Here is a 15320-nt window from a genome sequence, read left to right on the forward strand (position 1 = left end):
CAAATGGGGATTAACCCTCTGAAACCTCGAAGCAAACCAGCAGGTTTGAAAGGCATGTCTTTAAAAAAAAAAAAAAAAAAAGACTAAATTATTTCATCAATTAAGGTCTTTGAATGAATCCTGTTTCGTGAATACTTCCATCAGGAAAAATAACAACACAAAGCTTAAAACAGTGATTTTTCACCGAAATCAGGATGAATTGGGGAAAAAGGGAAAACTTCTTCCTGCTCCTTTTTCGAATATATAGTTTTTTATTTAATTTGTATTTATTTTGTTTTCCCTATATATAATTGTATGTGTATTATGTGTTCAAAATATAGAACTTCATTACTTTATTCAGTAATTCATCCATAACTTTACATTTTTTGCATTAAATTCTGTGTCCCTCCGCACAACTGTGAAGCCATGAATGATTCCACTGAGATGAACAGTCACGTGACAAAGAATTGGTGAAACTTTATCAAATGGCAAGCTGTTTACACAGACCAGAGAGGAGAGGACAGGAGAGGTCATAAGTAGAGGTTGATTAAAAAAATGTAAATAGACCAATATGTACATCACGTGCCTCTTTTTTTTCAACATTGGTAACACTTTTTCTGTATTTCTTTATCATAAATTATCAAAGAAGTCAAGCTGAATTTTTTTTCATTAAAAAAAAAAGAATTATTGGCACTATTGTATAACTACATTATACTATGTTATACTTGTGGAAAGTGTATCCTTGAGTCCTCGAAGCCATTAATGTTCTTTGTGTGAAACATACAGAGGGTGAGAGACACTGCCTGAATAATCTCAGTCTGTTTCATTCACCAAACACCCTCACTTTGAGTTGAACCTTCAGTGTCCCTGCTGGCTACAAGTGAGTCAGGCTTCAAGAATTAATGAAGAGAAAGAGAAAGGGAGTGTGGACAGAGGGAGGGGGTGAGAATGGACGAAGCTGATAAAAAATGGAGGCAGAAAACCTGCTTGAGACACAATAAATCAGCAGGGTGGAGCTGCTGGTTCCTGACCTCTGAGTGCCCTGTGTGTGTGTGTGTGTGTGTGTGTGTGTGTGCATGTGTGTGTATGTCTGTGTGCAAGTGTGTGTGTATGTCTGTGTGTGTGTGTGTGTGTGTGTGTGTATGCGCGCGTGCATGCGTATGTGTGTGCATGTTTGTGTGTGTCTGTGTGCGTGTGTGTGTGTGTGTGCATGTGTGTGTATGTCTGTGTTTGTGTGTGAATGTGTGTGTGTGCACGTGTATGTATGTCTGTGTGTGTGCATGTGTGTGTGTATGTCTGTGTGTGTGTGTGTGTGTGCATGTGTGCATGCGTGTGTGCGTGCGTGTGTGTATGTCTGTGTGTGTGTGTGTGTTTGTGTGTGTGTGTGTGCATGTGTGTGTATGTGCATATGTGTGTATATGTGTGTGTGTGTGTGTGTGTGAGGACTTCAAGAGAACCTCCAAAGGCTATCATGTGGTTTATTTTTCCGACAGTTTGATGATCAGCAGCAAACACACACTCAAAAACACACACAAACACACACACACACACACACACTGATAAGTGATGTCCATTCTTCAGTGAACTAAACCTCATCTCAGTCTGAGTGAGGTCAATGTTCACCAGCTGCTTATCATTGTTACCAGGGTTTCCTCATCCAGTGACAGCAGAGCACACTCAGACGTGAAGCTGGCTGCACTCAGCATTTTCTAAAGGAAGTGACCTAAGAGTCTTCATTTCAGCATTATTTTCTTTTCCACATCTGCTCAGGGGACATGATACACAGATACACGGGGAACATCTTAAAGAGTGTCCATCACATCTGCTGCTGTCAGAGTTGACATAGCAACGGACAACTTTTTACACTGCATTCACATCAACTATCTCTGACACTCACCCAGGGGTGCAGCTGGGGGGTGGCCTCTGGAGCATCAGCCCTGAATGTTTTGTCTAAAGCCTTGAATCTTATGCTTTACCCTCTGAGTATGTTTTCTTGAAAAAACCAAAGCCAAAAATACACAAAAACTTCAGAATCTGGAAAATCAGGCATTATTATCTGACTGATTTTCATTTTTCCAATGATCCCTGAATGGATCATGTGCAACTTCTGTCAGAAAATATATATATATGTATATATATATATATATATATATATATATATATATAAAGCACTGGCTTTGCTGTAGTTTCAACTTCAGAATGGACACTAATAAGGTTTTTTTGTTGATACAATTTTCTGACAAATATGTTCAAAAAGTCAGAAAAATATATGAAACCAAGAAATTGTTCATACGTCAGACAAGGAAATCCTGTCCTTGATGCATGAATGATCCAGTACTCTGTTTACTCAAATAAGTTCATGTGTCAGATCAGGTCACATCCTCCACTGGATGAGACTGGGAAATACAAACTTTCTCTGTCAGTATGCCACTGACACGTAAAACATATACTTTCCACTCTCACATATACTTTTTGTGACAACAATTCATGACGTTATGAGACTGGCTCTCAACCTAGTCTAGATCTTGTTTCATGAATGACCTGACTCATTATGTCAGGACCCAAAACGTAGAATTACAGGCAGAGGCAGGAGTTAGGCAAAAAAGGCTTTACTTAAGACAAAAAGCAAAGTTCCAGGCAAAGGAACACATACGTCAGCTAGGCCGGTAACAGGAAAAACCAACAAGTAATCAAATGAGGCAGAGGAACTGACAGGCTTAAATAGAGGGTTAGTAACGAGCTTCAGGTGTGTGGCTGAATGAGCAGGGGGAGGAGTCAAGGGAGCGGAAAATTCCCACAGGGATCATAACACATTAACCACAAGCTGAGATCACCTGTAACAATCACAACCAATTTTAATATTTTAAATTCCATTACAATTCAGCATCATTGTCAATGATAATGTTGTGTCTTCAAAGAGCCATATGACCTCTGTTAACCTGCTCATGCTCAGTTTCGATTCATGTATTTACACCTCACGTATGAGAGCAGTGTGAACATGTGAAGCTGCAGCAGTGGAGGAACCGCTGTGGTCTCTGAGGGGGAACAGGAAGAAAAGGCAGCTCTGTCTGATAGTTTCTGTTTCCTGGGCAGGACCGGGCTTTCTGTGCACACCCTGCAGCTCGGACAGCGGTTTATCTATGACCTTTCCATCTGCTCGGGGCTGTGTGTGTGTGTGTGTGTTCTTGTACTTCATACATAGTGAGGAGCGAAACACTTTTTTAAACAGCAGAGTGAGGACATTTTTGCAAAGTGAGGACATTTCGGCCGGTCCTCACTTCTTTAAAGGCTTTTTTGAGATTTCAGACTTTGTTTTCGGGTTCAGGTTACAGTTAGGTTCATGTTAGGGTAACCATGTATAAGGGTTAGGGTTGGGCATTTAGTTGTGATGGTGAAGGTTAGGTTAAGGGGCTAGGGAACAAGGTTATTATAGTTAATGAAAACAAAACAAAATAACCAAAACTAGAATTGAAAAAACATTTTCATTAACTGAAATAAAAATAAAAATGAGAGTTTAAAAAAAATTATGATTAACTGAAACTGTATTGTGAGGTTACAAAACTAAAACTCACAAAAATTATAGTGAAAATGTCCTTCGATTTCGTCTTTGTCAACTTTTTTCATCCATAATGAAGATGGATAAGGCAAAGGAAATAAAGGCAAAATTTACTGTGACCTCTTAATCTCACTAAAACACTAAAACTTATAAATTAAACTAAAACTAAAGCATTTCAAAAAAATAAATACTAAACTAAATCTAGCAAACTCACTCTAAAAACTAATGAAAAATTAAAAACTATTACTAATCTCACAAAAAAACTAAAACTAATATAAACTAAACTAAAACTAAAGCATTTCAAAAAAATAAATACTAAACGAAAACTAGCAAACTCACTCTAAAAACTAATGAAAAATTCAAAACTATTACTAATCTCACTAAAAAACTAAAACTAATATAAACTAAACTAAAAATAAAGCATTTCAAAAAATAAATACTAAACTAAAACTAGCAAACTCACTCTGAAAACTAATGAAAAATTCAAAACTATTATAACCTTGCATGGGAATTCACTATTCCAATGAGGGCCCTCACAAAGAAGTACAAGTGTGTGTGTGTGTGTGTGTGTGTGTGTGTGTGTGTGTGTGTGCTTGATGATCAGGTCACAGCCTAAAACATTTCTCACTGCACAGAAAGGGCTTTTGGTTAGCCACCTGGCAGCTGTTACAAATCTGTGTCATACCATCACAGATGCTGAGGGACCATGAGCACATGTGTCATCAATTTAAATTCATTGCGGCCCATTAATAATTACACAAACAATTAGGCAGCTTTAAATAGACCAAGTCTTCATCATTGGCTGGAGTTGGCTCCATCATCATGGTGATAGTTTTCTGATTCTGCTGATGATTAAATACTATTCTAAGGATCAGATCCATGACCTCAGAGTTACTGAGAAAACCATCTGACCACTACAGGCCTCACTGAAACCACATGACAGACAGTAGACTTTGTACAGTTACAGTCCTTGCTTGAGTTCCTGTTGAACCAGTCTGGCCATTCTCCTCTGACCTCTGGCATCAACAAGGCATCAAGGCTCTCTGGATATTTTCTCTGTAAACCCAAGAGAAAATCCCAGTAGATCAGAAGTTTGTGAAATACACAGCGAAATCTGTAGTGTTGTTTTTTCAGTGTTAATAATTTTGAGTTGGTGGGTGTTGATTCTGCAGTGTGCATTCAGCATTTTTAATGTACTCTTTTTTGTTTAATGTTTTGTGTGTTTTTTGTATTTTGTTGTGCGTTTTTTTATTTTTGTGTGTTTTTGTGTGTTTTTCGTGTGTTTTTTTGTCTTTTGTGTGTGTTTTATGTACGTTTTGTAATCTTTTGTGTGGCTTTTTGTAAAAAAAAAAAGTTTATGTTTTCGGTGTGTTTTTGTGTGTTTTATGTGTTTTTTGTCTTTTTTTGTGTGTTTTTAAGTGTGTTTTTTGGTCATTTTTTGTGTGTTTTTTTGTGTTCAAAATGTTGATCCATTAAGTCAAAATGAAAAAATGATCAGGTTATATAGGTGAAGTTGTGCTGGAAAAAAAACAAGGAGTGGTTTATACAGGCAGAATGAACTGGCAGTTCAACAGGTGTACCTAATAAAGTGGCCGATGAGTTTAAATATCTACTGTTCTTCAACATACTTTTATGTTAATTAACAGCAGTGTTCATCTTTTCAAGACTCAATAATCTTTAAATAAGCCATTTGAGTTTTTCCTTCAGGGGAGGGAGTTATCTGGTTGTTACAGGGCTACCTTGGCTGCATGGCATCAAAGAAATCATTTGAATGACGCAAATACAGAAGGAGGAAGCATTGCTAAACATTAGTGACGTCCCAATGAAGCCTCATGAAGCATTTTCTTAATCTCAGGGTCAGGGGGTCAAAGGGCCCTGTGGTTTCAGGTTTTTGTTCCTGCTCGGTTGTAATGAAAACCAGAAGCCACATTGCCCTTTCATGGATCACTGTGACACGTCTGGCTCAGGTGGTTCCCAAACAGCCTGGGTGCCGCACCTGAGCTGTGGTGGTCAGGTTGGTCGGGAAAACCCCAAATAGACTGTTTTGTAGTTTTATTATGTATTACTATTTCTGCTGTTTTTGTGTGTATAAATGATAAAAAAAGAAAACCAAACAAACAAAAAAAAAAACATTTCCATAGAAACCTGTGTCTTTTGTTTGTATTTTGGGTTCCTGGCAGCTTTATACTTACTTATACTTAATACTCATTAAAATAAAATTAAAAATCTGATTGACTGATAGCCAAGTTTGTGTGGAGAAAAATGAGCCATGCATGTGATGTAAGGACAGACTGAAAGATGCTAAACAGAGACAGAAATGAATGCATAGGAAGTTGGCAAATTTCAACCAAAATCTCCTGGATTTCAGAAGTGATGCACTTCGATTTTTTTAGTTCAAGATGCCAAGAAGAGTAAGTGCACTGATGCCTACAGCCTACAGACATGATCATAGCTCTTATATTTCATAAGTTTTGGTTGTAATGTTTATATAGACCTATATACTGAGCATGAAGCATTTATATATGTTCTGTATATAACAATAGTTACAGTGGTGGAATGTAACTCAGTACATTTACTCAAGTTCTGTATGTAAGTACAATTTTGGGGTACTTGTACTTTACTTGAGTATTTCCATTTCATGTAACTTTATACTTCTACTTCACTACATTTAGCTGACAGCTTTAGTTACTTTTCAGGTTGAGATTTAACATGAAAAACACAATAAATTTGAAGCGTTTGACATTTTTCTAATTAAACCTAATAACTCTACGTAAAGTCGTTAAAATGAGCCTTTCAATATTAAAACACTTAAATGCATCAATAATAATAATAATAATCCAAAAATATATTTGGAATATATAAAACAATCTGAGTAGGTCCATTCTGCAATACGAGTACTTTTACTTTTGATACCTTAAGTACATTTTGATGCTGATACTTTTGTACTTTTACTTCAGTAAGTTTTGAATGCAGGACTTTTACTTGTAGTGGAGTAATTTCACAGTGTGGTATTAGTACTTTTACTGCAGTAAGAGATCTGAATACTTTTTCCACCACTGAATAGTTATTGGTGTGATAGATTGGAAATATAGAAGTTTCAATTCTGATTTTGCATCTGTGATTGTGTTACTCATTACATTACATTACTCATATACTGCTCCGTATTTGTATCTTATGAAGAAATATTACAGATTTGAATATTTATCTTGCTACTGTCATGCTGTCATGGGGCATTTCAACAGGAATAAAGTCCTGAGATGTGATTCACTGTGGGGTTTTCCAGCTGCACTAGTTTCAATTTCAGTTTATCTGGTCAGCCTGCTGTCGTCAGCCTTCCTTCTTCTTGTTACAGACAAGCTGTTTACAGACTTGTCACGGATAAGGTTGAGGCTTTTTAACTTGGCTTTTACCTGAACCATTTTAGAGATTTTTCTGCTCATGCATCTTAGTGTTATAACATCTTCTTCTATTTTATATATATATATATATATATATATATATATATATATACATATATATATATATATATATATATATATATATATATATATATATATATATATATATATATATATATATATATATATATGTATATATATATATTATCATGCTCTATTTCTTAATTATTTATTTATTGTTTTATCTTTATATATATATATATATATATATATATTTATCTTATCTTAGAGATTTTTCTGCTCATGCATCTTAGTGTTATAACATCTTATTTGCTACAATTCATTAGTCTATTTCTCTCTCTCTCTCTCTCTCTCTCTCTCTCTCTATAAATATATATATATATATATATATATGTGTGTGTGTGTGTGTGTATTATCATGCTCTATTTCTTAATTATTTATTTATTGTTTTATCTTTTTATTTAGCTTTTTATTTTTATATATATATATAACTTTCCATTGTCATTACTGACTTTTACTTTTTTCTTTTCTTTTTATTATTATTATATATATCTTTTTATCTTATTTTATTTTATCTTATCTTACTTTATTCTTTATCAATTTTTTTTTCTAACCTCCCTCCAGTGTTTCCTCACTGCTCCATGTTGAGATGGAGCTTCCTCAGTTTGTGCGTTGTTTTTAATAGGATGGGTGGATGAAGGTGGGTGGGGTGGAGGGTTGGGGATGGGCGGAGGGTGTTTGCTTGTTTCGTTATATTTTTATTATTATTATTTTATCCTTTTTTTATGTAAAGCGTTTTGTGTTACATCTCTCTTGTATGAAAAGTGCTATACAAATAAAGTCTGATTGATTGATTGATTGATTGATTGATTCAAAGTCAGAAGAGACACGTTTCCAGATCACTTTTTTTACATGACATAACAGCAATGTGAAGTAAGAAAACTAATAAGAATTATAGTGCATTATAGTGGTAGATGAAAGTATAAACAGTAAATGAGAAGAGCCTGTTTCTGTTCTTATGCCCTGTGCAGAGTTCTGCAGGTTCTGTAGTCTCTCATGTGGTCTCTGAGTGAGGGGGACATGCTGTCTATTGAGGTTAGTATGACTTCTGTCGTCTGTCAGCTTCCTGTCTTCGCAGAAGTCTTGTATTGGTTTTAGTCATTCTTTGGTCCAGAAGATGAAAGCATATTTTAGAATTTAACCCTTTGAAATCTTCAGCTATTATGTCTGTTAAATCTTCAGTTAAATCTGTTAAAAATCTTTACTATGCCATGTTGGAATCAGTTTTTTCAGCGTTACCTCACCTATATGTCCTGATAATTAATGTTTAACTTTGACTTACTTGATCAAAATTTTGAACCCCCCCCAAAAAACAAAGGAAACATAAAATCTGATCTTGAAAATTATATTTCAAAACACAGAATTTTAAATATTGCAAATATGAATACAGGTTGCAAATATAACATATAACAGGTAAAATGAGGATAATATCTAGTTCTACATTTTTATACTATATATATATATATATATATATATATATATATATATATATATATTTGACATTATCTCTTTTACTTGGCTGAATGTCATCAAAATCTTGCATGGAGTTTTAAGCCAGAACTTTAGAGGGAAGCTGATGGAGAGACTCAATGTTGCTTCATTTTTATGTCTTCACGTCATGAAGAAGTAATATGCAGGAGTTTTCATGGACTCTGGAGGGTTAAAAAGCATGGACGGTTATGCTCTCATTTCAGGGGGCTGTCCTTGGATTTGGGACTTGGGACAGTACACTGTGTGAAAGGGTCAAAGTTGAATCATAAGGTAGCCAAGCCCAGTGGGATGCCCTGATCCAAAAGGTTGCCACAAGAAAATAAAATTAACCGGAAAAAAACTAAGCTTAAAGTGATACATTTACAAGACTAAAATTACTACATTTAAAATAAAATGGGCCTTGGTGATGACACTATGCTGAAACTCAGTTTGTGTCAGTTTCTGGTTATTTTATGCTCAACACTTAAATATGTAAACAAAGACGTATGCAGGCATCAGTCACGCCTGTCTGCGGCTCTTTCTCCCCAGAGGCATGTGCAATTTATTTTCCAGTTTCCAGATAATAACTGAATGAATGAATCACATCAGCTGTCAGTTGTTGCCACAGTAATTCTCAGCAAGGTTTGTGTCGGAGACAGAGGAGAGAAGAGGGAGCATTTACAGGAAATGTGTCGGGGGGAGGGAGGGTGGGCAAAATCTCAACACCTCTCCCCCTCTCTCTTCCTGCCTCTGATTCTCTCTATGCCTCATCATACCTCGCTCTCTAATTTTCTATCAGTGTATTTTTGTTATCTTTGTGGTTTCTAATTCAGTGTGTGTGTGTGTGTGTGTGTGTGTGTGTATATGTGTGTGTGTGTGTGTTAGTGTGAGTAGAATCCTTCCTGTAGCTGTATGGAAGTGTGACAGTTCCTGTGGAGTGATATGGCCATATTTGGACACAGGAAGTGCTGATGCGTAGGAGAAGCCACAGGTAGAAAAAAAGAGGACCTGGTTGGACTATTTCAGGTTTCACTAAGCCCACTGCTCTGCAGGTGTGTGTATGTGTGTGTGTGTGTGTGTTTGTGGTAGTAAAAGTTAACTTTCTGTTCTGTTTTTATTTTTCTTGGCGGGAACCGAAGAATCCCACCGTATCAGTTGGAGTTACTTTAGTCCTTAGACCATCATCAGGTAGAATTAATTAAATCAAATATGATACCAAATGTGATACCAGCAGCACCAGGGATCTATAGAAACTAAAGGGCATTTCCTCACCAATGCCAAATTTACATGCAACATATTACTTCATGCACATTAGAGATAATAACATGCAAGAAACAACAACATTAAGAAATATGGTTTGTTTGCTTGTATGTGGAGCTTTAAATACAGTCTACTTTTTTATGTTTTATTCATAGAGAATAATAGTGCATTAGGGTTTTTAAACCCTCTCACCCCCACTTGTTTTTTTTTTCTAAGTTCTCCACCCTGCTGCTGTTTATGAGCCAGAGATGCTAATCAGAGAGCAGCTGTTTGTCAGGAAGGGAAGCACAGGAGCTGCTCACATACCAGACTCATTCAAACATGTTTCCTCCCTGGACACACACACACACACACACACACACACACACACACACACACACACACACACACACACACACACACAGTAAAACAATGTCTGTCTGGGTTCAACTGTGATTAAAGTGGTGATTCTGTGTATGCAGGGCTTTTTTTTTTTGAAAAGTGAGTTTAATGGCTTTAATGCATAACTTAAAATCAAATATTCTTACTCCACCCTAACTAATAATATTAATACTAATTGATAACAACAGCTAGTAATGTTTACATAATTCATGATTAATTGGGAAAATTAAGTATTTTTGAAGGTATGCGTTGCAGTTTTTCCATGATAAAGACGGATAAGAAAAATAAAAATATGACATTCTTTCTAAATGTAGATAAGCTGTCACAATGCACAAGACGACATCAAAATAGAGCTTGTTTATTAAAATGTCAAAGACAAAAACACAGTGTGTTTTTAACACCATCAAAGTTAACTGGAACGTTTTGGTCGCTTAAAAATGTCTTGTTCAGTGTTTGTTTGGACTAAAAGCCACTCTGAGGAGTCAACTGTTCAATAAAATCATATAATTTTGCTCCCGATCCCTTCTCTGCATGTACTGGTTGCAAAAAAAACCCCAATATGGTAATGGCCTTAAATCAAGATGGCGATGGCCAAAATGTCAAACTCAATGCTTCAAAGCATGGTCCACAAACCATGTTTTTTTTTTTTCTGTGTAATATTATCCCTTTATGTTTATAACCTCTTAATGTTTGTTGTATGCGCCAAACACTGAGGTATAAAGCCTAATTTCCAATTTACCTCATTCTGAGTCTGGTGTAAACCAAACCAAAGCCCATGTGTGACCTTTTTGGTCACATAGCGTTCTCTCTTACCAAATCTTAGGGGGGAATTTAAATATTTCATCATCAAAGGTATTTCGGTGGTCTCACAGATGTCAACTGTCTGCCCAGATGTTTGCCTTATGTGACAAACCTTCTGTGAACTCCCCACAGTGTGATTCCCCACTAGAGCAGGTACAGAATTTACTCTCAGACATGTCCTCATCTCAAAGCGCTTAAGATAACAAGCTGCTTTAAATTGGGTGGAGCGAGGCAAAAATTAAGACTAAATCTGCCCACTTACATCTGACACCATCAACAAAAGGACGTGATCTAATGCACAGCCTACCCGTGTGTGTAATAATGTACTTGCAACATGGTTACATCATATTAAGCCTCTGTGATCAAGCCTCATTCAGGTTTAGTGAGGGAAAAACTCTGCAATTAATTTCCCAAGGGGCCACATGACCAGTACCACGAAGGTTGCGGGGGCCGGACCAAAACTCTGAACTAAATTCTGCTTAAAACTAATTTAATCTCTTGAAAAAATACAGTAAATGATCTGGTTTTGAGCTGCTACTGAGAAGATATACAGAATAGAATACATGTTATGATAAGACTGTTAATGTGGAGTAAATCAAATATAGCAGTAAAAAGTAGTAAATACTCCAATCACTATATCACTTTTCCATTTATTTATTTATTTACCTTTAGCAAGGTTCCTATTGGTGTTTTTGTATTATATTATATAGCTTGTTTTTCATGTTTGTACATTTTCTAGGTGTTTTACAATGTTGTGATGCAGTGACAGGAAATAACAGGTGGAACAATTAAATGAAAAACGAAACAGTAAATAATAATGAGTCATAATTCATATAAAGTTGATATAAAGTATCTAAAAGGCTTCTATAGTGGCTGGCTGACAGGAACAAGGTTTGTTAAAGTTTATTTTCCTCTGTCATATATATTAGTGGCTATATTTGTTGTCTTAACTATAGTAAAAGTGCTTGTTAGCTCAAGTGCTAATGCTAATGTTTGTTATAGCTCTTACGGTGGATTCACAAGGTGACCAAGGAATGTCTTATTTTTATTTTCATGGAGCTATGATTTTGAAATAAATCTTGTGAACTCTCAGTTAAAGAGTCGACCGTCATTCAGTGCGATTGTATTGATTTCTTATATCTGGGTAAGCTCATGTGGGCCGGACCGAGACAGCCAACGGGCCAGATGTGGCCCGCGGGCCGCCCAATGCCCAGCTCTACTCTACAGACATGCCCACTTTATGCTAATCCCATGCAGTTTCTCTTATGCAGTAAACATTTTATATCCACCAATTCATTTTGAATATTTCTGCACACTGGGCTCTCTAAACAGTTATAGGATTTCCACTGGATATCACTGGAAAGCTGACACTGTTCAATTCAACGAGCCCAAATGTATTTATGGGGTGATGATGTTGGTTCCCATAGTAGCCATTTAATTGTGAAATACTGAAACAATTTCAAAAACCTGATCTTACTGTATCAGAAAGAACCTCTGGCAATCAGAGGATGGATGACTGTCCAAATGGCATGGACATAAGGGGATTTCTCAGTAATTTACAGTACAGAAGTGCACGGCGTGGATTTTTCTATGGTATTACTGTAAACGTTTTAACAACTTTACAGCACACAGTATTAATGCCCTCCTACCTTCCCCTTTTTGTGTTTGTGTTGCCTTTCCGCTCTGCTGCAGCAGATACTGTAACAAACACAAAGCTGTTTCCTCCATTCTCCCAATCAGGAGTTTCTTTGGAACAAAGATCAACTCAAACAAACTCCACTTTAATTACTTGACCATAGACTTAGTTGTTTCACAGTGTGTCACACCGCTTAACCACCCAGTTTCCTGTCCAGTGAAAGCTTTCAAATTGCCACTATTTCAATTCAAATGTTGCGTGAGAAATTGCGTACGTGTTCACTTCTGACCTCCTGACTTCCTAACAGGCTTCACTTTGTCAATACTGTACACTGAAAGGTGCTACCATAGAAACAGCAGCCAACAAAAGGAACAAGTTTAGACGGTCGGCGAAAAAAACAAGCGGATAAAATCCTTACAGAAAAAGATTAGAAGATAACTTTAGTGAGGAGATTTCACACTGCAAGCAACGGGCAAATACAGGAAATCCCATAGTTGCTTCATTGACCTCTTGTAACGTGGAGGAAACTTTACCAAATCAAACAAGTACTAATACAGATGACATAAACCTCCAACAGAGTGGCTTTGCAAAGTGCACGTGTTACCCAAGTTTACTAAAGGACCGGTAAGGGACTAAAGCTTCAGATTTAAACAAAACCATAAAGTATCCCAGGTACAGAGAGAAACCAACCAAGATAGATAAGAAAACTCCCTCAAACATCTCTTAGAACTCACCAAACCAAGAAGCAACGGACATGTGCAATACAATTGATATGTGCAAAACATTCAATCTACCTCATCTATAAATTATAGCATTTTTTAGTAGCCATTTACTTATTTTTAAACTGATTTATTACATCACATGTTCTTGTTCTTGTTTTTATCCTTGTTTAGCTCGGTATTTTTTAAATGTCTTTACTCATGTTGTTTTGTTTTATGATTGTCATAACTATGCACCTTATGCAGTGGCACTTTCAATTTCGTTGTATAGTGAACTATATATTGACAATAAAGACTATTTGATTTGATTTGATTTGATTTGACAACTGCAAATTAACAACCATAATCAAGAAGTAGAAGAAGTGGAGACGAGACCAACAACAACAGATGAAGTCAACAACATAAAGTGTGCAAGACTCACAACGAGTAACTTACATGACATCCCTCTGTTCCCGAATACACATCCTGACGCTTGGCTTTACGCTCCGTGCAAAAGACTTCTTCTTCCTCACGGACAGAGCGGACATGTCAGTGGACATGACGGCGGCAGCACGGCGCAAGAAAACACCATACTTTTCTACCGCGTGGAGCGACGACGGAATGCCAATCGGATGGAAGACGGAATGGATAGACACTGATTCAAGATTAGAGGTTAGATTTGGAGGAACAGCGCACGGATACAGATAAATGAAAGAAAAGATAGGAAAATATGACTAGAGTGACTGAAATGTAAAATAAGTTAAAGAAGTGGATGGACGGGAAGATAGAACAATCAGCCGTGTTGGTTAGGAAGTCTGTTGGAGGTCTGAGACTCTGATACTCTGCCAGTGGTTTCCTGAAGGGGGCCTCCTCCTCCAGCCCCGGCTTCTCATTGGTCGCTGCAACATGTTCCTTCCTGCTTCCTCAGAGCTAGCGTGTGATTGGCTGACAGATACAACCCACACCACTACGCACAACATGGTTCACACACTCGGACACACAGGACCTGAGAAAGAGGCTGGGGGGACTTTCCATCCTCGCAAGACTGGAACAATGCACAGGTCAAACGTGGCACACACACACACACACACACACACACACACACACACACACACACATTTGCATGGCCATTGATAAAACCTGAAATGTAGCTTAACTGGTAACTGCAAGTGACCTTGACTCAACTTCCCTGTATCCTCATACATCCTTTTTTTTTTTTTTTTTAATTGTTTTTTAAAAAGCAATGAATCTAAACTACATACAAAAAGTAAGGCAATTTGTGTTGGGTAGATTATTTTGTTATTGTAACAATGCTTTTTGGCAATAAATCTTATACTGTTGGAAAGCCTGAAATCTCCCCTTTTTAATGGTACCACATTTGTAAAGAACATGCATTTGTGGGATAAGCAGCAGAGCTGAGTATGTAGGCTGTGCCCAAGAAAAATGTGCAACAACAAAATAATCTATCAAACACAAATTGCCTTACTTTTTTGTGCGTAGTTTATTTATTTTAGTGTTTATTCCTGTTTTATTTATTTTATTGTCTCTTGTTCTGTTTGTTTATGTACAGCATATATATAGTCAGTCAGTCAGTCAGTCAGTCAGTCGGCAGTCTCTTTTTACAATTTACAAATTCTTGCTCATCAGATGGATCAAAATAAAATACTGGTATGGTATAAAAATACAAGTCATTTGTAATTTAAAAATATATTCCATACAAATTGAAATAATTACATTTTTGGTATTTAGTATCCTCAATATAGTTCTGACTTAACCCCCCTATACTGACAAGATAGGCTCTGCTATGTTCCCACATCATAGATCTGATCCCAACTCAGATAATGACATTTCTACCCTTCTTTCAGCATCTGATACCGATTCACGAGACACCCTCTTGCTGTGGTTTTGTACGTTTAAGAGACGGTGTACACTTTCCACAAGTTACACACAGTAGCTTTTTAAAAATAAACTCCAGTGTTCACAGGAAATGGTTAATTTTAGGCAATAAAACCAACTTGACTGAGGTTGAGGTGTTAAACTGATCCAGGAAAGGGCCAAGT

General features: G+C 36.7%; 1 protein-coding gene across 1 annotated transcript in view; it reads right to left on the bottom strand.

Annotated features, from left to right (window-relative positions):
- Positions 1–14327, bottom strand: part of sh3bp2 (SH3-domain binding protein 2) — a 30036-nt gene extending 15709 nt beyond the window's left edge. The window contains exon 1 of the mRNA XM_059358591.1: positions 13717–14327. Within this exon, the coding sequence (XP_059214574.1) occupies positions 13717–13820 (104 nt within the window). The 5' untranslated portion in view covers positions 13821–14327. The remainder of the gene's footprint in view (positions 1–13716) is intronic.
- Positions 14328–15320: the final 993 nt, after the last annotated feature.

The sequence above is a fragment of the Centropristis striata genome, chromosome 19, assembly GCF_030273125.1.
Source record: "Centropristis striata isolate RG_2023a ecotype Rhode Island chromosome 19, C.striata_1.0, whole genome shotgun sequence".
Taxonomy (NCBI): Eukaryota; Metazoa; Chordata; class Actinopteri; order Perciformes; family Serranidae; genus Centropristis; species Centropristis striata.